This window comes from Amphiprion ocellaris, chromosome 1 (assembly GCF_022539595.1).
Source record: "Amphiprion ocellaris isolate individual 3 ecotype Okinawa chromosome 1, ASM2253959v1, whole genome shotgun sequence".
Classification (NCBI taxonomy): Eukaryota; Metazoa; Chordata; class Actinopteri; family Pomacentridae; genus Amphiprion; species Amphiprion ocellaris.
In genome coordinates, this window is record NC_072766.1 from 34,591,483 (window position 1) to 34,617,612 (window position 26,130).

Genomic DNA, 26,130 nt, shown 5'->3' on the forward strand with positions numbered 1-26,130 from the left:
CAAGTTTGTGACTCCAGTGTTAAACTCCTAAACAGAATTGAGCGCTTCATACTCATCAGTCTTCAAGCTTCTTCCTAAAGCTGCTGTGAGAACATTCTGACGGGTCTAATCAGGATCTCTAGCCTCTTTGTTTTAGTTCTGCTCTGCTGCTGCAGTTCTCACCGTTCTGAACTCTTAACAGCGATCTGCTCATTCATCCCACAGCATCGTGTGCAGCACTGAGCATGCTCTGTGGTGGAGGGTGAAGCTAAACCTGTTAGCTTTCAAGCTGGGTCACTTGCTGGTTTTTAGGGATGCACCGATGTATCGCCAAATACGTTCTGTCGACTAAAATCCTCATTTTCAGGGAATGTAAAGAACATGTAGCTGGTGGTTGTTTGCTGAATGTGATTGATTAGTTATGCATGGTTTGTTTATCAGATGAAAAAAGAGCTTTTTCTCAGTTGTCAGGAAAACAGTTTAAAGGAAAACACAAGGTAAGGCTATAATTATTGAAGAAATAAGTAAAATTAAGTTTAACTTTTAAAGATAAAATAGATTAAAAAGGATATATTTATATGGATTTATCATGAATGTAAAACATGAAAGCCACTGGGACAGAAGCAAAGGGAAATTCAATGTGACATTTTACTGTAAATTTACTGTTCATCAAAATTTCTATAATTTTTGATAATAGATGTTGGTTGGCTTTTTTATTTTACATACTCAGTACTATATTTTTATTTTTAAAAATTTGCATAAGTGAAGAAGTTTAGTGAAAACAGCAGTATGTGTAAACATTCCTCTGTTTTGCATTAGTAAATCATTTTTCATGCTTCATATCAAACATTCTGCTAAATTTAGCTGCCAGCCAGAAACAAACAAATACGGAAAACTGAAAAACACAACCTGTGTCAGTATTTTACTTCAGTACTTTATGTGGAATCAGAGCCGTTAAACCAGCTGTGTTCGGGGTTTAGATCTCGGTGCATCCCTGCTGTTAATGCGTCACGAATGCTCCACTGCTGCCTCCTGATTGGCTAATCACTGTGCTAATCGCATGTTCTGTTTTCTTTCTTTCTTGCACTCTCACCACTCCCTGCCTGCTCCACCTCTCCACCCATCTGCCGCACTCCTTTTTATTTCCTGCTTTTTATTTCATGGGATGAACCTCTGTGGGGTCATGTTGTTCCTCTGCTGTCTCATTGGCTGAACCTGCTGTCATGTGTAACGCTGCCCTACCGATCGCAGCCCCACCGGCGGTTCTTCATCCCGCCTCAGTCCCCAGACCTGTGTCAGTCCCCCAACTGCAGCCCCACCCACTCCCCCGAGGTCCGCCTCAACGGGGTGGGGCCGCGGACCCCCAACTCCTTCCATCCAAGGATGGGCTCCCCCCTCATGCACCCCCGCACCCAGACCCTCCCCGCCAAGCCCAAAGTGTCCGAGAAGCCGCTGCAGACCACCAGGTCCAACCCGCTCCCCAACACCGCCCAGACCCCCTCCACCCCCAAATCTGAGCCCACCACGCCCAGTCAGCCTCTGGCCCCCTGCATCCCCAACAGTCCCCGGGTGAGGCGCCACCCTCCCCTCACCGTCCCCCCAAAGCTGTCCATCCCCCTCTCCCCGGTGCCCCCCATGTCGCCGCTCCGCCGGCACCACCTCCACCCTGACCACAACGGCAAATGTGTCCCCATCACGCAGGTGACCCCCCACCCCTCCCCCAGAGGGAGCCCCCTCCCCACCCCCAAGGGCACCCCGGTGCACACGCCCAAGGACAGCCCGGCCGGCACCCCCAGCCCGACGCCGCCGCCCAGCCCGTCCATCGGCGGGATGCCCTGGAGGACGCGGCTCAACTCCATCAAGAACAGCTTCCTGGGGTCGCCGCGCTTCCACCGCAGGAAAATGCAAGGTAGGAGAATAAAATAGCTTTTATGTGACATGAAATAATGCAGGATTTTTTACCAGCTGATTTGAGAAACTCTACCTTGAAACTCAGAGTTAAATCTTACTGCTCGAAGCTTCTGAAGCTCAGGAGACCAAATTATGGTTCTCGTCATTTTAGTGTCCACTTTTCATTTTGTCTGATTTGTTTCTCATATTTTTCTCCAAACACACGATGATCATCATTCTTTCCGTTTATACATTTTTTACAGTTTGTGGCTCAAAACGCTATTATTGCCAATTTCGCCACTTCAGTGCAGCAGTTCTTAAATGAAGCCTCTGATGTGATGACAGTTTATTTAAAGTTGAACTCTTAGATTCAGACACTCGCTTAAGTGTCGAGGTTAGGAGGGAAAGTGTCTCCTTTAAGTCTCAAGTATGACTCTGTTGCTAATTGTCCTTCTGGCTGACATATATCTCCTGGTGACTGTGAGATGAAAAATATGAGAAGCATATCAGACAAAATCAAAAGGCTGAAATGAGATTCACAATTTTGTCTCCTGAGCTATAGAAGCTTTGAGCATTTTCCTCTGACAAGAATGAATCACTCTAGAAAGATCGGGGTGATTTTGTCGATGAGTGCATCTGCATCAAAAATAAAAATGGTTTGGAACTGGACCTGCAATTATTAATTATCAGTACTGTTAAATGAGTCAGTAACTATTTTGATAATTGCTTCATCAGTTTTAGTAAATTCTTCTATTGCAGCTTCTTAAATGTGAATATTTTAGTCACAGTTGATCGCCAGCTGCTTTGATAACCAATGAGTCATTTTTTAAGAAAAAAAATTTAAATTCTCTGATTCCAGCATCTTAAATTTGAATATTTTTAGGTTTCTTTCTTCCTCAGTGACATTAAACTGAATATCTTTGGGTCATTTGTCATCTTGGGCTTTGGGGGACACAAAAATGCTGTACTATTTTTGGACATTTTACAGACCAAATCATTGAGAAAACAAGCAAAAGATGAATCAACAAGACAAATAATCAGTATTTGCAGCCTATTTGGAACTTTTCTCTTGTGGTGTACTGCTGGTGAAAGCATACAAATTAGTTTTTTGCTTTGGGCAGCTTTCAGATCTGTGTTTGTACTCATCAAACAGAGCTTTGTGGTGTTGATTTAAATGGTCAAACATTTATTCTTGTAACCAAATCTTCCTTTTCAGGGTTTCTCCACTCATCACATGGCATCTGCATGTCCCAAAAACTCTGTCTTGTGAATAAAAGCTGCACAAAAATTCTCATATACCGCGAACAAGAACCCCTAAATCACAGTACATTATGTTGTATCAGACAGATTTGAGAACCATGTGAGGTTTATTTATGCATCAAGCTACAAAAACAAGTTGTAATATGATGTGTTTGAGTGAGTGTGTCTCTGCAATGTGACTATTGTTCACATCGCAGTGTTGATAAACTGTTCAGCCCCAGGAGGAGGGAAAAGGAGGCGTTTCTCATTTATCCAGGTCAGATTTTATGATAACGTCTCATTCTTATCTGTATGATAATCGATTCCGCCGAGTGTGTTTATGCACCAAACTTCATCCTCGTAGCTCAGGGGAATAAGTACAAATCATCTCTGTGCTCTTAATGGCTGCATTCAGCTTCGCTTCACCTGCTGCCAACTTTATCAGCAGCGTCTGCAGCCTCCGGCCTCGTCATAAAGACGATAACTGCCTCATTACGGAGAGCAGAAAATTGACCATTTTACCCTTTTTTTGCTTTAGTTTGGGCTAGTTCTCTCACAGCTGCTTTGACGGTGCCATGAAACCCTCCAGAAAAGCAGAACCGAGACACCAAACACTCACAGTGGACAAACAAGACAGAAAATGTTAAAGTTTCGAGCAGCTTAACTGTGACCTCTGACCTCTGTTTGATCCACAGTTCCCACCCAGGAGGACATGTCCAGCCTCACCCCAGACTCCTCTCCAGAGTGAGTAACTCAGCATCACACCACAACAGCTGTTCATTAGATATATCTGTATGAAAGCAGGTTTTATTTTCCCCTACATATAATGCATAATATAAACTTACTGTAGCCTGTGGGCAAGTTTTTCCTCGTTTATTGCTTTACAACATTGAATCATGGTTAATGGGACTTTTGTGACAAGAATTTACAAAAAAGGCTGATTTCTACAGAGTGATGTCAATTAATTAAAAATGTAAAATGTGAAATAGACAATAGGGACTGTAAATAGTGGGAATTTTAGGTTTGCAGCGCTTGTTTTGCAGTAAATAGTTTGATTTTTAAAGTAAAGTCAAGAATTTAGCAATGTGTATTTTAAAAATTTGTCTGAAAATAATACTATTTATTTGGAAGAATCTGTTTTAGTTCAATCTTGCTGCCAAAAGCCCTCACGAGAAAATTAAATGTGGATTTATCTGTTGCAGAAAATAGTCCCCAACAAATTGCTTTTTAGATTAAGATCAAGGTCTTGAAACCCAGAGTATGTTTAAGGTACAGTTCTATATCCGTGTGATGCAGTTTACTAATGTACACAAACTTTTCTGCTCACATTTGGAGGTAAACAAGTGGAAATACATCCTCACAGTAAAAGCAGTTCCTAAGTTATGAGAACATTTTAAATATTAAAGGAATTTCAGTCCAAACTTTAGGACTTGGTTTCAGCAACAAAGACTAATTCAGTCTAACAAAGTTCTAATCAGTGTTTAGCAAATCTAGATTTGAAATGAGGAAGTGAGTTTAAAAATGGATCCTTTTTAGCACAAACCAGTAGTTTAGGTACCATCAATCTCGCCCAAGTACACTGGCTTCTATACACAGTAAAAATATGAACCAAATCCAGCTGATACGGTTCCTACTGCTAACTCTGTAATACAGTTCTGCTTCATGTTGCTGCTGCTCCTGTTCTGGACGTACAGATGAGAAGAACACTCAACCCAATCTCCTCTGTCTTCAAACCTCATCCGTCAGACAAGAAAGAAGTTACCAAAAGTTTAGCATTAGCTTTCTAAATTTGCTTTTAGATTAAACTTCATTGTCATTAGACATGTACAAGTACAGGTAACGAAATGCAGTATTTTATGGCCCTAATATGTAATTTTTGGCATGTTAAACACACGTACGCGAATTTTACGTTATTGTGAGTAAAAGCTTCTGTTCTGAGTCTTGTCGTGTGTCCAGCATCATTTCTAACCTCAGCTCTCCTCTCCTCTGCAGACTGGCTAAGAAGTCGTGGTTCGGGAACTTCATCAACCTGGAGAAAGAGGAACAGATCTTCATCGTGATCAGAGACAAACCTCTGAGCTCCATAAAGGCCGACATCGTCCACGCCTTCCTCTCCGTAAGTCTTCACTGTTCCCTGCTGTCCTACCAGTGCTGAGAGACGGTGTGATGACACCCAAGCTTTTATTCTGGAGCATGTTCTCTAAAAGAAAGTTCTCATCTTGGTGCATAATGACGGATAGTACCCATTGGGCTCTAATTATTATTATGCCACAGAAATGTGTAATTTAGAACTTCTTGTTTGAATGGAAACTGCTGGCTAGTTGTTGAGCTAATTTCAGTCAGGCTCTAGGGTAAATATACACTACCGTTCAAAAGTTTGGGGTCACCCAGACAAATTTATATTTTCCATGAAAACTCACACTTTTATTCATGGCTAACATAACAGCACAAGGGTTTTCTAATCATCAGCTAGCCTTTCAGCACCATTAGCTAACACAATGTAGCATTAGAACACAGGAGTGATGGTTGCTGGAAATGTTCCTCTGTACCTCTATGGAGATATTCCATTAAAAATCAGCTGTTTCCAGCTAGAATAGTCATTTACCACATTAACAATGTCTGGGCTGTATTTCTGATTCATTTCATTTTATAAAAACTGCTTTTCTGTCAAAAATTAATACATTTCTAAGCGACCCCAAACTTTTGAACGGTAGTGTACGATTTAATTAAGTGTCAAGAATTCTAATCACATAAATTTCACTGGAGTTAGAGGCTTCAGAGATGATTGCTACTGCTGCTCTGCTAAGCTAGTTAGCTTTTAGCACACTAGTTTAGGTTAGTGTAACATGTTTTCCTGACAAATTTCTGATTTGATCCAGCTGTTGATTATTTCTGTGACATGATCCGTCCGCTACACACATTTTAGTGCATTTAAATAGATTCATTAACAACACAAACATATTGAAAAATCAGTAAATTAGCTCTGCGGCTTCCTGCAAATAGCCATATTGCAGTCACTAAAGTTTGCATTTAAACATGCTGGTTTTAATGAAACATTTCTGTGGTATATTTGTATTTATATTGTAAGGTAGAGTGTTAGAAAGATGGAGTCTGGTTTGAATACTACTTTAACCATTTAAACTGCTTTAAAACTTGAATATAAACGTGAATAAGCTATGTCACTAAATGCTACAGAAAACCCATTCTGTCCAAACACCTTTATTCTTCTTATAAAATTATATAAACAGTAGATTCATGAATGCACATGTTTTGAAAGACGTCGGTTCAGGTGTAAGTTGGATTTGAGGTTAGTGTTCAGTCGTGTTGCTTCAGCATCATGTGCAGCCGACTGTTGTCTGTTGTCGACTTGTCAGTGTTGACTCAGACACTGACGCTGCAAAATGTCACGACGCATTAAAATGCGACACGTTCAAAACACCGTCTCCGTCTGCTGCCGTCTCTTCCTCTCACATCCACCTTGGTCTAAACCGATGCAGAAGTTGTTGGTCTGAGCTGCTGCTGACTCACACTTTCTTTCTCTGCCAGATTCCCAGTCTGAGCCACAGCGTCATCTCTCAGACCAGTTTCCGGGCCGAGTACAAGTCCACAGCCGGGCCGACGGTTTTCCAGAAGCCGGTCAAGTTCCAGGTGGACATCACCTACACCGAGAGCACCAGCGCCACCAAGGAGAACGGCATCTACTCCGTCACCTTCACCCTGCTGTCAGGTAGACAACACACAGCAGGAAAAATAACATCAAACTGGTGCTCAGTGGCTAATTTTCAGGTTAAAAGGCATCTTTCAAGTTAAAAGGCATCTAGGACAAAACATTTCCCTTTTTCAGGTGTCTAGTTTACATATTACTCATACTGAAGTCAGTTAATTTGCTCTTTAATGAAGCAAAAACTAAAATAGTTTCTAGCTTCCAGCATCTAAAATAGGAAGATTTGCTGCTTTTGTACGATTTATATGAAGTACACAGAGATGTGGTGTTTGTTGAACATCCACAGTTCCTCAGATTCTCCTTCAGCTTTAGTAGTAACAGTGTTGTTCAGTTGATGGTTCTTTCCTCTTTAGTTCTGACTAAGGTCCAGTTTGGGTGAAAAACATGCTATAAATGCTTCTATGATTTCATTTACCAGACGCTTTTATCCAAAGCGATGTACATCTGAGAGTAGATGCAACACAAGCAAAGATCTAGTCAGGAGAAAACTATCTGGATAAGAGCCAGAAAACAAGTTCAGGTTCTCTGTTGTGTTTGTGCTCTTCCCTTCTGTCCTTGTGGGCTCGTTCTGACCGGATGTTGTCAGGTTCTGATAACCTCAAGCCAAATGTTGATCCGCCGTCTTTAACGTGAACCACACAGATCAAGAAAACCAGACTGTTAGCTTCGGAGTGAATTTGATGTTGTGGCTCTGATGTGTTCTGTGAAGCTTCCACTGCCTTTGTTTTCATTCTGACCCAGGTGTCCACGCCAGAGACAGAGGTGACTTCATGACACAGCTGAGCTTCTGTCTGTAGAAACCTCATTATATTGTCAGTAGGTGGTGGTCAGACAGAGGTGAAGCAGAGATCATGTGTGGTCTGAGGTTGGTTCTGTCCTGTAGCAGATGTTTCCTCACCGTTTTTACAGCTTCCAGGGTGAAAAGTGAAGTGCCAGCGAAGGTTAACATGGTTTCATGGAGTCCAGGTTTATGTTCCTAACCTTACTGTGGAGTTTTAGCAACCAGAGGTGCTGAGATAGTGGCCAGCTCTTTGGCACTGCAGTAGGGAATTGAATCAATGCTATTTTTGAAGCTTTCCTGGGGTACAAACTGTAATGTAGTGGTACCAGTTAGTGTTTTTTTTTCTCTTTCCAGTTGTAACGGTTGGTTGGTTGCTAGTAAGATCTCACCTCAGTGTCTCATAGGTGGCTGTAAGAAGACTAGTCACTACGGCAGGTAATCTGCTGGATTCAACACCTCTGTGTATCTTCCTTTATTAGCCAGCAGCATGGTGATGCTCTGGTGTCTTTTTAGTGTTGCCTGTTCCTTCGCTTCTTTGATGGTGGTGTTTTTGGAGTTGTTGGGGCAGCTGACACTTTCAACCTGAGCTGTTCTGTCTCTTTAGTAAGTGTGAGAAGAGGAGGAGCAGAAAAAGAGGGAAGAAAGGATGATAGAAATAAACAGGAAGAGAGGAGATGAAGAATTGGGAGGAGAGGACAATAAAGTTGAAAAGAAAGAGGAGGAGAACCGGAAGAGACAAGGAACAGAGGTGGAACAACTCAGGTTGAAGGTATCTGCTGCCGCCATCATTAGTGTAAAAGCACCATCTTTAAACCTCAACCTTCAAACAATGAAGCCGCTGGAATCTAAACTAAAAGTAGACTGTCCTGCCAGCCAGTGAATAAAGATGCACAAGGGTGCTAAAATCAGCAAATTACCAGGTCAAGGTGACCAGTCTTATGTCCATGTACACCTCACCATCATCTCAGCTCCTCCTGAGTTCTAAAACTCCAGCAAGGTTAGAAAAACAAAGCTGGACTCAGATGAAACCATGGTAACCTACGATGTCAATTCATTCTTTAAACAGTAAAGACTGTAAGGAAACATCTGCTCCAGGACAGAACTCCGTCCAGCAGAACCAGCCTGACCTCAGACCACATACAATCTCTGCTCCACCTGTCTGACCAACACCTACTGACAAAATAATGAGGTTTGTTCAGACAGAAGCTGAGCTGTGTCATGAACTCACTGCTGTCTACAACATGAAAGATGCAGAGAACAGGTACGTGGAATCCAAACACAGGAAGCCTTCACAGAACACATCAGTGTGACCATCCTGGACTGTTTGCTGCACATTAAAGATGACAGAAGCCTCGACATAAAAGTAGACAGAAACTCTGCTCTCAGGTCAAGATGCTGGAACTCCCCACCAGTCAGTCAGAAGCTTTTTAGAGGAGGAGAGACATCCTCAAGAAACTCAAACTAGTCCAGTTAGCCCTTAGATTTATCTGCTAAAAGCAACACTGAGAAGAGCAGAAACGCACAGCTGGATAGAAAACACTGATGTTATAGATGGGATGTGCTGGTGTCCATATACTTTTGGCCGTTTGGAGTAAACAAGAGTATAAAAAGAGCCGCTGCATAAAACTTGAATGAGCAGAGCTACAATATCTGTAGGAGAGCTGAACCCTGAAATGTTGAGGTGCTTGAACAAGGCCACGTCATGAATGTTTAATTTTCTCCTCACGTAGCATCAAAAGGAGCCCGACTAGAACTTTCTCGGCTTGTTACAGGGCTCCTTTTCCTTTCAAATTCATCCAACTACTTAAACCTTAGATGCACGAGTGATTGGATCCTACACTCTTCCATAAGTGGGTCAAAATGACCCGTGTAAGAATCATTGTGTTTTTATGTCATTTTGGTTAAGAATAATCATATTCATCATTGTTTGTATTATATTTTTGTCCACACAAGAATGATTTCATGTTTGAAATAAGTGAATTTTCCACTTTATAGAAGATTTTGAACATTTTGATAATTGAAAAAGAAGAATATTACACAGAACATCAATAGAAGAATGTCAACATCCATTTTGTTGACATTTTTCCTCTCTTGTCGTCCAGGTTTGTGCACTGTGTCACCTCTTGTATGATATTACCAGTGATTAAGAGCTTGGGGTAGTAATACAAATATTACAATTTCTTTAAAAGTTAGCTTAAAAATTTAAATGGAATGATATCAAAAAGATTTTTTGAGGAACAGCTGGAATATGAAATGAATATTGCAAGAAAACGACCTCACCGGGTCATTTTTTACCCACTTATGCATCTAAGGGTTAATAATCTCATCTTGAATAAGTATGCTAAAGTCGTCTATGAATATTGCAATATAATTAGTGAGGTACTGCTCAGTGAAATTCACATTTATGTAAAAATTATTTGTTTAAATGGAGATGCTTTCCGCCGATTCAACCCCTTGACGCCTGAATTTAATTTACAATTAAATTAAAAATAATAAGTGGAGATTGTTAATTTGCCCATTACACGCTGAACAGATATATCATAATAATAATTAGGTACCACTCTGCCCGGTCCTATGAGAAACCAGTGCTTGCAAAAGGTTCCAAATATGCACAAACCGGCATTGGGAGAATGGATACATTATCTCAGCTGCAGTCTGAATGAAAGTGGTATGATGTGAATTCGCGACAACAGGCGTCAAGGGGTTAAATCCAAAACTCTGAACATAACCTGCTCCGGCCCAAGTTGGCTCCACAGCACACGTTACCACGGAGATCTAGTCATGTAAAAAGAGAGCCACCACTGTGACGCTGAAAACGCCGACTTTCGACACCGCTGCTAACCCACTAATCTGTGTCATAACGAGGATCCTCTGGTTTCTCTTCAGGTCCCAGCCGACGTTTCAAGCGTGTGGTTGAGACCATCCAGGCCCAGCTGCTCAGCTCCAACGACCAGCCCGGCATCCAGCCACAGATCTCTGGTAAGCGGACTCCCCTCGCCACCCGACCACGCCTACACCCCCAACCCTCCTCCTCCTCCTCCTCCTCCTCCTCACAGCCTCCCTCCCCTGTCCTCCCTCCTGGCATCACAGCACAGCCACACCCCACGGCCCACCTCGGCTCGGACCCGCTCGGCTCAGCTCAGCTCAGCTCGGCACACTGCTTTTAGCACACGGCATCTCCACGTGCATGCCCCTGCCACATACCATGGCGTGCACACACACACACACACACACACACACACACACACACACACACACACACACACACACACACACCCAGTCCATTGAACTCTAGATGTGCATTCACAGCTCTGATTATCGCCACTCAGGACATCAGACGGTGATTTATCCTCCACAGACAGCAGCTCGGCTACCACACTGTAGCCTGACTCAGCAGAAAACACACACTTACACACAGTCGGTCAAGCTAATGAATATTTACACAACTCTACACGTGTTGTGCATGGAGCATTTTTGTCTCTAAAGAGGGCGAAAGGTGTCAGAACACATTCAGAATTTTCTGCACTTTTGAAACACAGAATCCCACAATTCTCTCTGAGCTCTTCCTGGACATGATTGGGTATTTTCGGGGCTGCCTATATATATAGATGGAAAATATGGAAGAAAAGAACGAGTGACTGTGTGTTCTCCAGCTGTCCTTGTTATTAGTTCTGTTTGTCGTCCTATCTGTGGTTATTTACTTGATAATGGTCCCCTCTGGTGGTGAAGCAGCGCAACTACAACCCAAACACAAACCGTCCCTCTTAGAGCGCACACGAGAACACACAACTGGGAGGAAAGCGGCCATTAAACCACACTGACTGGCCCAGTAGCACCAGTCTGGCCTGCCACAGATGGGAACTGTTATCAGGAACTGTTTGCACAACCTCAGCTGCCACCAAACCACCGTGTAGATGTGCCAATAACCCACATCTCTATCTATCTATCTGATCTCTCTCTCTGGCCTGCCTCTCCATGCCACCCCGCTTCTCGTCATCCACAGCTTAACGCCTCTTGGATGGACTGAATGACTCGCATGCTGAATGAAAACCCAGAACCATGCACACACACACAAAACACTCATATATACAGTGTGAAGAACTGGCGTCTGGGTAAAACCAGCTTTGGGATCCAGTTGTCAGGTGTGTGCTGATGGTTCTGGGTGAGCTGCCATTCTCTCTCGGGACTGAAAATGTACTGAAGCATGCGACACGAGCGAGCAAACAGTGACGGTGTTTGTTGATGTCTTTGCAGTCTGAGACTCTGCATGTGTTCAATGAAATGTACTAAAACACCTAACAGCTCTACAGACATGTGAACCGGATCGCCTTCTGTGTGTGTTTACATATGAGGTTGTACATGTGTAGGCAGTGGGAGATGGATTTTTAAAGAAAAATATCTGCCACAGTGAATGTTCAGCCTGTTCCTCAGAGTCTTCGGGATAAAATGTCTCGCCAGTAAACGGTTACCAAAATGCTAAATTCAGCACTCTGGGCTTCTTGTCTAGAGACCAAAACTAGCGTTAAATGCTGTTATCAGGAAATTCTGCAGCCAGGAAAACTTAGAGTTATAGTTTTATAACAACAGTGAAAAAAGAGGTAAAGGTTTCCTCCCAAAACACGACTCCAGCTGCTATTTAGAGAAGGTCACAATCGTGAACATCAAGCCACCCAGTGACTAAAATCTTTATTTCAGTATAATCAAATATGGTAGAGTTGTAGTTGAAAAGTTTAAGGACAGCTTCAACAGCATCAATAGCTAGTTTCCATCTAAATGTGGTCAAACGTTTTAACTGAACATTCTGAAAGTCTGCTAAATAAAATGCAAATGTATGCAGGTTTTCATCCACTACTGCTATATTAATATAAAGATGTCATTATGCCGCTGCAGAAGAGCAAGATGCAAGAAGGTGATGTAATCAAAGAAGTGATAAACCTCAAACAAAAGGACAACAAAAAATTAATTCATGTAACATGACAGTATGCAGCTGGCTGAGAGAACACTGGATAACACAGGGAGGTGTTTGAACAATTAATATTACAGTTCTGATATGTCTGTTCATTTTGTCCTCAGTTGTGGAGCTGTAATTGGCTAAATTTGGGGCATTTTCGAGGCAAACTGGACACATTTAGGGCTGTAATAAAGCAGAGAAAATCTCTATTGACTGAAATCACACCTACTCTTCAACCAATGTGGACATTCTATGTAGATTAACTAAATGAGCAATGAGTTCACGCTACCCGCTCGTTTTAGTAGCTAAATTGATTCTAAATTAACATAAGAAGCTAGCATTTGCAGCATATTATATCATTTGAATCTTGTGATTTAATACTGAAAGGTTAACAATGGCCTCGGAGCAGACCAGCTGCCAATGTTTATATATCACCTGAAAAAAGAACTATTTAAACTTATGTTTCCAGCACAGGAACTATTGAAGAATAAAACACAGAGAAGTTAGCTACTGTTTGTAGATGATCCGTTATGTTGGTTGTTGAGCTGTGATATAAAAAACTGATATTTGGAAAGTTCACACTCCACTTTTTTAGCCATCAGTTTGAACAAAATGCAGAAACGCTGAAGACTTCTTTCAAACGGTGTCAGTTATTTTGGAGCCGACTCCGAGTAAACAGTCCCATTACAAAAACCGTGAAAGCATGGGGGTCCTAACAGGTAGTCTGTTCCTCCCTCTGCCAAAAATAATGGATTCATCCTGGGAGGCTGCTGATGTAGAGCCTTTCTCTTTATGAAAGTAAAGAGAAACATAAGGGGAAAAAATTAAAAAGATTGTATTCAACATGAAAAAAGTAACTGTGCAAAAAATTCAATGTAAAAATGCATCTTAAAAGAGTGTTTCCTGTTTCAGTGACAGAAGTATTACACAAATATTGGCCAAACTGTCAAAAATGAATACTGGTAAAGGAGGTTATCCCTCACATTGCGATTTCATTGGGACCCCAGATTCTTCTCATCTGACCCACAGAAAACCTACCCAGGAATTAGTCTGATTCTTAGACCCTGTGAGCATCTTCATTCCAAAGCTGGACCAGATACAGCACCTAACCTTTGTTCTAAACCTGCACCGTTTAAAGCCTATGGATGAACTTATTGTGCACATTGCAAGAACACAATAACACAGAAATGCAAATTCAATTTTAAAAAATTCCTCTTGTTTTTTTAGTTTGAAGCCAAAGCAGCTGGTGTGAGGTGTAGGTCATGAGACGAGTGATTAATGAAAGCATATCGACCAACCAATCGACCCGCTGACCTGGAGACAGCTCTAATTATAGCTCGTTTTTTCTAGTTTGGCCTTCTTTAAACATACCTGCTAACAAGGCTAGCTTCAACTCAAACTCGACATACATTTAGACAGAACATCTGGCCCATAATTACCATTTATTACTTACTGTGTATAATCTATGTTGTTGTAGACAGACCTGAAAGTGGAAGCATAGCCTGAAGAAAATCTGTCCAGCTACAATTCATCACAAAACCAAGAATCCGTCTAAAGAGACTCTGTAAAATGAGCTGAACATTCGTCAGTGTGGAGCCACATCAGTAGGGATTGTTCTGTGTTGGTCGGTGTGCGGCTGATGTTTGGTATCGCTCACCTGTTGATGAAGCGCTGGGCCTCAGTGCGTTGGTTGGTGTTTCTGACACTGTCCTCTGCTCTCAGATGGCTCTCAGCGCTCAGCCTCTTTGCCCAGTAAATCCTCCAAGCGTGGTAAGAACCAGAGCGACCGGGAGCTCCCGGCAAAAACACCTTAACTCTGGCTTTTAACACACACTGCCAACGTCCTGGAGGCCTGTCACCAACACACCCTGCCAGCACTAACACCAGTGTGACAGAAAGAGTGTGTGAGCTGTAAATACAGTGAAACTTCGTCTTAACAAGTCATTTAAATGTCAAGAAAAGTAGAAATACACAGTTAGCATTTTTACAGAAAACTGATTGATGGCGCCAGATGACATCAAACTAACCATTACATGTAATATTTTTTATATTCTTTAAGTCTTACTGGCACTGGAGCAAAAATTAGAAGCTCCGTTTAGACTGGATTTAATTCCCAGGAGGACGTGAATGATGCAAAAATGACCTCTGTTTTATAACAGTCTTTCTGTGCATTTAGGCAACCACAGAAAAAAAATCTGGATAAAATTCTGCAAAGTTTAAAACCAAAAAAAAGAGTTAAATTCCCAGGAACCACTGAGATCAACACTTAATCAAGATTCTGGACACTTTCAGAGAAAAAAGTCCTAAAGAATTTCTAAATCAAGTTTAGTCCATTGCCTGTTTCTTCCAGTTTATTTCCAGTGATGGACTTGAAAAAGGAGCTTTTTTTGTTTAGTTTTTTTTCATTCTTATGCGTTAAATCCATAAATGAATAAGAACATAAACATTTTTTTTTCATTTTCCAACGATGGATTTTCAGTTGAATATGAAAAAAATGAGACATATATCTGGAAAGTCCTTTATTACACTCTACCTGCAGCCTTATTAGCCTAAATTAATTCTAAATCAACATAAAAAGCTGGTATTTGCAGCATATTATAGCATTTGAACCTATATATATATTACAGAAATTCTAGTAACAGATTCAGAGCAGGCCACTTGCACATATTAGCGACTTCTGAAAATAGAACTATATAACTTGTGTTTCCAGCACAAGACTTTCTGAAGAATAAAACGCAGAAAAGTTAGAGAAAATTAGACAATAAAACAAAGTAGGTTGTAGTGACTGAGGAAGAAGTTTGTTTTGTTTAGTTTTTTTAAATTTTTATGCTTTAAATCCATAAATGAATAACAAGATAAACTAGTTTTTTTTCATTTTCCAACTATTGATTTTCAGTTGAATATGAAAAAAATTGATACATACATCTGGAAAGTTCCTCATTTCCATGTTAAGAAATTTTAAAGATAATGTGTGTAAGGAAAAACTGAAATGAGAATGAAGCATTGGAAGAGACTGAATGTAGTGGGAAAACAAGCTGTTTGTGGCGATGCAGCAAAATAAAAAGTAGGACAAAACATTCTGCAATGAACACTTAATAAAACATTTCTTAGCTTTGAGTCTGATTAGTTTCTAGCCACATTCACAGCTAAAAATAGATACGAAGCACACCTTCGTTTAAGGTTTTTGTCATTTATTGGGATGAGATTTATGGATTTTCCTGATTAATTCTCAGAAAAGACTGACTAATACCCATCAAACATCCCCAAAGACAAAAACCCAAACATATTCAGTTTAATATCAGATAAGAAAAGATGTAAAACCTCACATCTGAGAGGCTGGAATGAGGAATATTTCAGCATTTCTGGCTTAAAGAATTATTTGAATAGACTTCTAGTTTCTTTAGTTAGTGACCCACTTGATCAGAACTGATGTTTTCGGGGCAGATTTGTTCTTTAAACGCTCCGTTTGGAGACTAAATGACTTGAGAAGAGGAAATATTTCACTGCGTGTCTGTGTGCGTGGCTGTAAACTGACCTCTGCATGTTGATGCTTGATATCGGATTGTTCCCTCTGAAAACTTTCCATATTTGAAATCACTGGAACAAGATAAGAAAGAGACACAAAAAGCGAATGTGAGTGTTGCTGCAGAGGACTGGTGGTAAGTTGTCACCTCAGCACCAAAACACAGACGTGGTTTCACTGCAGGACGCACTGTTTGAAGACTAACCCAAGCAATGATAAGTGACTGTGTATTAATGTGTGTACTGTGCTGTACTGTTGCATGTTTGACTCATTCATGACTGTTTTGAAGCACTTACCAAGAGAAGCTTTGTCTTATCGGATGGATGTTGTTGTGATGGATGTAGACACGATGGAGAGTTAACTGGAGCTTTGGAAGACTTTCATTGAGTCCTGCAAGAATCTGAAATGCAGACAGAAAACAAGAACAAATAAGTGATACAAACAGGGTTATTTATTTATGAGCAGAGACACCAAAAACCTTTTTATAGACTCACTGTTAGTTGGCAGGACTGATACCCTGTAGTCACTACAAAAGTGCAATTAAAGCCAAATGCAGACAAGATTTGTACAGAGGGAAGCAGGGAATTCAAAAAGCTAATGAACCTGCTCAGAAATTATGGGTAAATAAATAAAGAGCCTTCGGAACCTGCCTCAGATCCATCACTTTTTAAAACTTTCTTTGGTTCCACAGTAATAGTTTGTACATCTGTGTGAGTACAAACAGGTGCTGCTAAAAGCTAATTCGGCTAACGTTAAAGCGTCTACCGACAAATGCAAACAAATACAGGGTTGAAACAGTGTTCAAAAAGCTGACAACAGCCTTTTGCTTCACTTTGGACTCTATGTCTTTTATAGCTTTAATTTATTTGTGAATATGTTTAAATTAGATTTTTGACCTTGAAGTTCACAGAATGCCAATAAAATACAGAAAGACAGACGATCTTGTTATGGAAAAAGTCTAAAACATATCGTGTTTTATCGTCTATTTTCCTCCAGATGGGATCATAATTTACCAAAGGAACATGATGTTGGATTAAAGAGGATGTGAAACTAGTGATTGAAGACATAAACCTGTTAGGAGAATGTTTTACTAACAGACAAAGTGGTTCATTTTCTCATAGATTTCTAGACAATATGACTTCTTTTTGCAACAGCAGGAGTCGCCCCCTGCTGGCAGGTTTAAGGAACTTCAGCTTTGGCTTCACCTTTCAGACTTGGACTTTTTTGTACAGTCTATGCTAAATGTGGGCTGTAATTATTACTGATGATGGAATAAAAATATTTTATGCTATATATTATTATATTCATATTTCTTCCACACTAGGACCTTCAGTCGGATTCAGGAGTGGTTTAGAAACTTACCAGGAACTCAGTTTACCTGAATTTAATTTTTAGCTCAAGTTTTCCATTTCCAATCCAAATTCAAAGGGTTCCTGAAAGAAGAGAAGATGCACTTTACAGGATATTAGTGTCTATCAAAGGAACCACGTGCAACAACGTCCATCACAAAATCCCACGGGGGCAGCGCTGCTCCCATTTTACAAGTATTATAAAATTAAATTTTTTAGAAATATTTATTGTAGTTCATATTTTACATTTTTGTTGTCTAATATTTTGTTCATGTTCAACTCCAGTTCTGAAAAATACAAGTCAGTTTTTTTGTTTTTTTCACACTTTAAACTGTTACATTGTCTAAACACATAGTTTATGTCAGATATTGCCAGATATTGAAAGCTTAGGCTGTTCTGAAAAAAAAGGGGTAAAAGCAATCACTCATAGTATGATTTCTGACTCTTTTACAGCCCAAACAGAAAAATCCAGGCAGCCTGTATGACCCTTGGGTGTTAAAGGGTTAAGGAAACACTGCTTAAATCTGACTTTTTTTTGTTGTTGTTGTAAACTTCTGGTCCTGAATTATATCTGAAAAGTCTTCCAGCGCTCCGTTGACTCTCCATCCAGCAGGAGAAACTGAGACTCTGAAGCTGCCCTTCACATGAATATAAATACTAATATAATAATAATATTTGTTTTGGAAGAAGCCTGAATGTTGTGGTGCCTTCCCCTCCTGTCCCTCCACCTTCCAGAGTCTCCTTTTCTCCAGCTCCACTCCTCCTCATCCCTCCATCACCTCCTCTTCCTCTCCTCACGTTAACCCCATTGCTCATCTGTTGTTTGTTCTCTCTCTTCTCTCTTCTCTCTCTTCTGTTTCTTTTCTTCCCGTCTGTGTAGGCAGCCCGTTGAGTAACTTCTTTGACGTAATTAAACAGCTTTTTTCAGACGAGAAGAACCTCCAAGCGTCCCACCCCCCCGGCGCCCCCGCCACGCCTAGCTCCCCCACCAAGCATGCCCCCAGCAGCAAGCCCAACCAGCCCCCGCCCAATGACTCTAAATGCCCCCCCGGCAAAGACAAAACAAAGACGGCCTCCAGCAACAGGACACAGGAACAACCTTAAAGGAGCGGTAGCTGTGCATGACTAGCAGTAATCAGGTCACTAAACAGAGGAGCGCTGCTAACTTTTGCCCTTTAGTTAGGAGAGAAAAACAGAAAACAGATCTACTTTTTGCCTCTAACTTTTGTACTGTATACCGGGAATGGCTCTTTCAGTTTAAAAACCTGATCAGTATTTTACAATAAGTAGCAGATGTAGCTTTGTCGTCCCTACCTTGTGTCCCTCTCTGTGGGTTTCGGTGGGTCTGTGTCCTCCTCACATGTGTGACGGCTTGACTTGTCTCTGCCACCAGGGATCATCCATAATAACTATTAACCTTCGGCGGCTCTCGGAGACTCACGGCTCGCCGCCATCACCGCCGCCGCCGAGAGAATCTGAAACTGAAGAAAAAGACAGAGGACACCTTCCCCTTCCTCCCCTCCCATCCCTCCCCCTGTCTGGCCGCATCAGTAAAGAGTCCACCTCACCAGACCAAACGCATCTCGGAGGAGTTGTAAAAAGAAAAAAAAAGAAGCCTTAAGACAGTGATGTTTGTCGATCTTAAAACACACACAGACATCCCCTCTCCCGCTTTGTCTTTCTTCCATTTCTGCCACATGTACATAAGAGTAACAAAAACACACAAACACTCGTCTACACAAAACTTCTTTTGCGGGATGTAATGACTCGAGCGGTGGAAGAAAGCAGACAAACAGACGGACAAACAAACAAACGCTGGCTGGATTGTAATTCTTTTTAATCGTCGTGTTTTTCTTTGTGAGCGGCAGGATTTCTGAGCTGTGGCGTTTCTCTGGGTTGCCCATAAAAGTATGACAAAGTTTGGGGGGGAGGGTTTGGTGATATTATATTTAAATGAATGATCTATTCTGTTGTACAGACTAAATAATGTTCCGTATGTACAAAAAGTGTAGTTGTGACATTTTGTTTTAGAGTTGTTGCCATAATTTTATTCATTTTTTTAGGTTTGTATTCCTGTGCAGGTGCGGTCACACCAGCAGCTCAAACGGCTCGATTTTAAGGTGAAATCAGTCGATGTGATGGAAAACTTGTGCAGATTTTGGGTGCAGTAATCAGCTTGTCTTTCAATGGCGGTTTAACCTCTTTTATTGGATCATCGATATTTTAAAGTGGAGCTCCATGATACTAGAAAAAAACTGACATTATGATATTTTCTTTATCTGCAATATACAATGTAATATGAAAAAAAAAATACAGGAATTTTAACCAGATGATTGGAAAAGCTATTTAGAAAGAAGGAATCTTTCTAGAATGATTGGGGTGATTTTGTAAGAGTGTCTCTGATGAAAGGCAGTTGGGCTGCAAAATACTGGAAAAACTGCAAAATTTTGTTTTCCTCCTATATATATTGCAATACGAAAAAAATACAGGAATTTTCACCAGAAATTAATGACTTTTTGGAATATATTGATTCTTCCAGAACAATTGGACAAATTTTTATAAGGCAGAGCATCTGAATCTAAGATAAAAAAAACAATAAAAAGCTGGAAAAAGTAGTTTGTGGCCTTTCCGATATGATGCAACACTAACAAAGGCATTTTTTGCCTTGGACTTGCTTTCAGGTCTGGCTTTGTACTCATAAGAGCTTTATGATCGAAACTAATTACCTGTTTTTGGTTGTCATCCTTTAAAATGTTTCAATACGACTGAAACTTCTCTTGTAGATTAGTTGTGGAAAATGTAAAGCATCAAACAAAGGTCTAGCTTGATGCTTATGAATAAATTTGCCTTACTTCAAATTTCGGTAATGGTAAAACATCGTATCACGCAGCACTATTTTAACTGAGTCTTGGTTATTTGCAACCAAAAAGCCTCAACTTGGAAATCTTCATGTAATTATGTGCACAAAAACGCAACAAGCAAAAAGAGAAACAAGCTGGAAATAAGAGCGGTTTTGTATTTAGCACTAGCACGCTCAGGCTAGTTAGCACGTTAGCCGTTAATAACTCTGGTGTGACCGGGCCTCGTTGATCGAACACCGCGTCAGCGTGTTTTTATCTTTTCCTTCCTTTGAATTATCTGCAGGTTTCAGACAATATTGAACTGCTGTGTATATTTTTGTACTCGTCATTTTTGTTTTTGGTTATTAATTTATTATCAATTATTTATATGAAAGATGTAGAGAATGTTTCTTAATGTCAAATTATTTAAGGATATTTTTGTCATGTTTAAGTTATTTGATCACACTCGTGGGCGTTTGTTGCTTTTTTTCCCGGCTTTTCGACGACACAAACCTTGTAATATACGTTTGGGGAAATGATTTACCGTAATTTAAGAATGTAGACTTTAGCCTCTTTGAGAGGAATGAACCCTTTGTTGATAATTGTCGGCTCCTTCCTCCCCTCCTGTGCGTATGAAGACTCAGAACTCACCAAACACTCATTCTGTAAATAAGCCGAGTTTACTGACAAGCTTATTTAAAAAACCAAGGGGATTCCTACTCTTAGCTTTGACCTCGTACGGTTGTTTGCATGTTCAGCATTCGTCTTTTCTTTGCATGTCGTCTTTGGAATTGTTCTCCTGTTCCCTTTTTCTCTCCACACTTATTTATGTATTTATGTTCTTTATGTGCATTTGCTTTAATTTGCCTTTTTTTAGTTTTTTTTTTATATTAATTTTAATCCACCTCGCCGTCCTCTTCCCTCTTCCTCCTTTTTTGATTACTGTGCGCACACAGTAACCGTGCAATGCATCCTCCTTACTCATTCTCTCAAAGAGGGAGCTCGCTGGCGATCGGCTCGCTCACTCAGAACAGCTGGGTGGGCGTTGGGTTATCAGAGAGAAAAATTAAAAGCAATACCTTCCATTGTTCGCTTTCCTCTTTTTCTACTGTGGGAATCCAGAGCACACAGAATGGACTCGGAGCACGGAGCGCTACTACTGAGCAGGATAACCACTGGCAATGTATTCCCTTGTGATGTTACTGTGAACAACTTCAGTGCTAAAGGAAATAAATCTGTTGACTTTGGAGCGTTTTGTGTGTGACGCTGTTTGAGGCACACTTCTGGTCCAAGTTTCTGTCTCATTTGGATGTTTATTCACAAAAATATGTACAAAAACTTTACATATTCAGATTGATTATCCGCATGCAGCAGCAGAGGTTTTACATTCACCTCGCAAACATCTTCCAGTCATATTTTCTGCTGCTGTAGCAACTAAAGTTCTACAAAACTGTACAATTAATTAAAAAAAGATATCAGTTAAAGTATATAAAATGTATTTACAGGTGTTTATTCTTGTTTTTAAGTGTCAGATTCACCAAACTATGTTTAGCTTCTTTGTTAGTTTGAGAGTAGGGCTGAAACTAACGATTATTTTTCCGAAATAATCGGTTCGTTGTTTGGTCTAAAAAATGTCAGAAAATGGTGAAGAATCAGTGTTTTCCAAACTCCAAGATGACAAATGTCTGTTTTGTCCACAACCCAAAGATAATCAGTTTACTGTTACAGAGGAGGAAAGAAACCAGAAGTTCAAGAAACTGCAATCAGGAAATTTTGACTTTTGTCCCTTAAAAAAAAAAAAAAAAGAAAGACAGACAAACAGATGGATAAATTATCAAAATAGATGGCCATGAATCACTAGTCTTTTTTTAAATGTTTTGCAGCTTTTTTGTAGGAATTCTGGTAAGAAAAACACTAATTTCCTCACCTAATTTCCAAAACCTAAACTGAGTCAGTGTCAAAAGCATATGACACAAAGGTTAGCATACCAGGCTAACTAGTGCAATACTTACAGTTAGCATAACTTACGAGTCCAGCAGTTACAATTAGCTAATAAGCGTTATTATTATTATTATTATTATTATTATTATTATTATTATTATTATTATTATTATTATTTTTTTTTTTTTTTTTTATTTTTATTATTATTATTATTATTATTATTATTATATAATATTATTTTGCAGGCCTTACACTTGAAAAAAAAAATAATAATACTAATTCAGCAGTGTCACTGTGTCAAAGTCAGTTTTGGATCCAGCTTGTTATTGTGTGTTCCAGCTATTAGCTAGTGTCTTTTGTTTAAGTAAAATGTGTGTTTTGCAGGTTCGGGCAGCAGATTTATGGTTTGTTTGACCAGACATGTTAGATGTATAGATCCATGTTGTGGTTCGATTGTTGTTGTGAAAGGGAGTAATATGCAGATTACATGCAGAAAGGAAGGAGAAATATGTTGTGGTAATAGAAAACTTCTAGCCAAAGTCTACATTGGGAAAGTCAGATGATGAAACATGACATGTGGGAGGGAACAGACGGTCTTTGGGCAGGAAGTCTGGAAAAACTCACGAATATTCATATGATTGGCCACCGGTGAAGAGCAGTGAGATTTGTAAACAGGAAGTCAGGTTAAGACTCTCACTGGCAGATTAAGTTTTTTGCAGCAGAGGCTAGCTAGTTAGCAGTGACTACAATTTCAAAACAAAAGACTTTCAAGCTGCCATACATTAAATAATTTGTAGGTATAAATCGCTAAAAGGCCACATGGCCAATCATAACTTTTATATCATGCAGGTGTTTAACTATTTACAGGCTAATTTTTAAAAACAAGTCAGTCGAGAACAGTTTTAAACTACTTAATTATGTTTGCTGGCTACCTACAGCTAATAAAATTTGTTAGCTACAGTTTTCATCCCATCTATTAAGGTTAAAAATATCCACTTGGTGAATCTGACAGTGAGGGGAAAAGTTTGATCAACTTAAATACTGAGGTTTCAGATCCAGCTTTTTGCTCCTATATTAGCAGTTTCCCAGCTAGCAAGTACAAAAACATCAGTCTTAGCAAGCGCATGACTAACATTCATACTTAAAGCAGGTTTTTTTTCCAAAGAGGTGGCCTGAGGTAATATCACAGTATTTTAATGCTCGTTTCTACTCCTGACACAAGTGAAACCATAAAAAGATGAACTGCCATATTTACTTTTTCCCCATCACAGCTGAAGGTGAAGTTACTCAAGTTGTCCAAAAACAGTTCAAAAAGCCAAATTCACAGAGACGGGGAAAACTGTAACCAGAATACTGATCTTAATTGATAAATTACTTCATCATAACGTCTGATGAATTCTAATCTCAGCGATTTGGATCATCTCCTCCTCGTCTTCACTTGTGTCAGGATTAATAAATAAGAGGAACAACTTGTTAGGATCAGTAATACTTCAGTCTGTTCTCTAACTACAGTGTACATATGGCTACTCTTCCCAAACACACATACCAGTGTGGTGGACAGTCCACATCTGCAGGAGTTTCTACTCTCGACACGCTGAGTGGAGGCTGTAAAGTCTGTGGATCAGCGCCGCCTCCAGGTCCCTCAGGAGGACCGGTGGCTCCTGGTCCTGTCCTGACCCGGACCGGGAGCCCGTCGCTGGGCAGAGCAGCTCCTGACTGAAGCCTCCCAGCAGCAGACGGTGGAAGTCGTCCCTGTCCAGCAGCCGGTCCATGTTCTGGAGGAAGAATCCTTCACAGAACCTACAGAGTTCAGCTCCTCCATGGTGCTACGATGACAAACGCATGAAAAAGTCTGGTTAAATTCAGCACATGATTGTGATTTACAGACTATATACAATGTATACATATGGAGAATGAACATAACATAAAGAACAACACTGCACACGCCGCAACACAACAGAATGTCTCCGATCAGAAGCTCCTCCAGCTTGTTTTTGATTCTTATCACAATTTTTTTATCAAGTGCAGTAGTTGTTCTGGAAAGACATATGTACACTACTGTTCAAAAGTTTGGGGTCATCCAGACAATTTCATGTTTTCCATAAAAACTCACACTTTTATCCATGTGCTAACATAACTGTACAAAGGTTTTCTAATCATTAATTAGCCTTTCAACACCATTAGCTAACACAATGTAGCATTAGAACACAGCAGTGATGGTTGCTAGAAATGTTCCTCTGTACCTCTATGGAGATATTCCATTAAAAATCTGCTGTTTCCAGCTAGAATAGTCATTTACCACATTAACAATGCCTAGACTGGATTTCTGATTCATTTAATGTTATCTTCATTGAAAAACTGCTTTTCTTTCAAAAATAAGAACATTCCTAAGTGACCCCAAACTTTTGAATGGAAATGTAGATTTGCTGAACCACAGTTTTCCCCCCAGAGATGAATAGAGTCCTCCATCTATTTAAATAAAATGAATAGACCCGTCATCATTCCAACAAATTACTTACTTGAAAATACTGGGTGGATTAAAAAAGTTATTTTTTGTCATACTCTGACATTTTTGCCCTGAACTGCTGCTTTTGTTTTTCTTTTTTTTTAAAAAAATAATAATGACTTTTCAGTGTTTCTTTGAGCATCTCCAGACTCACAGCCAGTCAAACTCCATCTGTAAATCATCTCTAAATGCTCCTTTAGAGCTCTGTCCCCGTCATAAGACTTTCCTCTCACCACCTGGGTTAGAGTTTTGTACCTTGGCGGTCTGATAGATGTCGACTACGTTGTCCAGGCTCAGACTTTTTGACAGCGTCATCTCACAGCTTCTCTGCAAACTTTGGAGCTGGAAGAAAGCAGCTACTGGCAGCAGCTGCAAAACAGTCACAAAACACTGAAATCACACTCTGGTTTACACACAGGTGAAAATTAATCACAACTAAATGGTTTTTGGCTCAATAGCAAATCCTTTATTGACTTTAGTTTCTTTAATAGCCTCTAAAACATATTTTATATACGAGACAAAACACTTCTGTAAAACTTTTTGTGTTATGCTCTCCCATATGTTGTTTATAAGCAACAAAAACATATTTATTAATGCTAAATGTTATTAAGTGATACTAAGCCACCACAGTGAACAAGGAAATATGAATTGATGCCTGTTTGCATTCACTACTGACACACAAAAATCAGGAGCTCAAACAGCAGAAAACATGACGGAAATATTTCTGTTACTTTCATGGATTACTGTGAAGAATTTTTCACTTTCCTTGTCGCTCTACTCAGATCTAATCATTTTTCATCTCCAGTCAAACATTTCATCATCTATTTAACAGGTCTGTTGGCTAAAGGACCAACTTTTTTGCAATTTTTTGATACATTTTTCAAAATGTTGGCATTTCCACATCTGGATTATTGTAGATCCTCAATAAAAAAAGTGCATCAACTGATTAATAAACAAACATAATCATCAAATATTTTAGTAATTGACTGGGTTCGTCATTTTTAAAGCAAAAATAGTAAAAAAAATAAAAAAAACATATTTTCCTCAAAAGACAAAATATGTCACATTACTTTGTCATACAAGGCTGTAAACTAAATATTTAGAAATGTGGGGAGCACAAAACACTTAAAGATGTTACCTTCTATTTTTTGCAAGACAATTCATTAATCAAGAATAAAACCTGCAGATTCATTGATAATGACTAACTTAACTGTGGCCTGAAGTTTTTATGCCCACAATGATAATATGCAGGTGAAAACAAACCTTTAAACACAAAAGACAACCAAAAACAGAGACACAAAAAACAGAATAATTAATCCACATCTCAGGACAAGATTAAAGAAAAAGTTTTAGAAATGTATTACATTTTTGTTGCCTTCACTACTTTCGACCTACACCCTCGTTGGA

General features: G+C 39.9%; 2 protein-coding genes and 1 long non-coding RNA gene across 15 annotated transcripts in view; 1 reads left to right on the forward strand and 2 right to left on the reverse strand.

Moving 5' to 3' along the window:
* Window positions 1–21,523, forward strand: part of LOC111574458 (serine/threonine-protein kinase BRSK2-like) — a 185,916-nt gene extending 164,393 nt beyond the window's left edge. For 4 of the 11 annotated variants that reach the window (XM_055009505.1, XM_055009519.1, XM_055009509.1 and 1 more), the window contains 7 exons: window positions 1,231–1,888; window positions 3,804–3,852; window positions 5,101–5,224; window positions 6,655–6,835; window positions 10,500–10,592; window positions 14,287–14,334; window positions 18,317–21,523. In XM_055009505.1, the coding sequence (XP_054865480.1) occupies window positions 1,231–1,888; window positions 3,804–3,852; window positions 5,101–5,224; window positions 6,655–6,835; window positions 10,500–10,592; window positions 14,287–14,334; window positions 18,317–18,540 (1,377 nt within the window). In that variant the 3' untranslated portion in view covers window positions 18,541–21,523. The remainder of the gene's footprint in view (window positions 1–1,230; window positions 1,889–3,803; window positions 3,853–5,100; window positions 5,225–6,654; window positions 6,836–10,499; window positions 10,593–14,286; window positions 14,335–18,316) is intronic. The other 7 variants (XM_035952381.2, XM_035952388.2, XM_035952385.2 and 4 more) reach the window with 3 other exon arrangements.
* On the reverse strand, window positions 11,051–17,676 carry LOC118470936 (uncharacterized). 3 transcript variants are annotated; one of them, XR_008601270.1, is made up of 4 exons: window positions 17,466–17,676; window positions 16,384–16,487; window positions 16,100–16,161; window positions 11,051–14,473 (listed from the first exon to the last, which is right to left on the reverse strand). It is a non-coding gene; the product is annotated as an uncharacterized LOC118470936 (long non-coding RNA). The 3 variants fall into 3 exon arrangements; XR_004848123.2 differs by having other exon boundaries at window positions 11,051–14,441; window positions 16,384–17,676; XR_004848124.2 differs by having other exon boundaries at window positions 16,384–17,676.
* LOC111574469 (ankyrin repeat and BTB/POZ domain-containing protein 2-like) overlaps window positions 21,068–26,130 on the reverse strand; it is a 30,235-nt gene continuing 25,172 nt past the window's right edge. The window contains exons 17-18 of the mRNA XM_035952370.2: window positions 24,979–25,092; window positions 21,068–24,043 (exon numbers count right to left, since the gene is read on the reverse strand). Of these exons, the coding sequence (XP_035808263.2) occupies window positions 23,798–24,043; window positions 24,979–25,092 (360 nt within the window). The 3' untranslated portion in view covers window positions 21,068–23,797. The remainder of the gene's footprint in view (window positions 24,044–24,978; window positions 25,093–26,130) is intronic.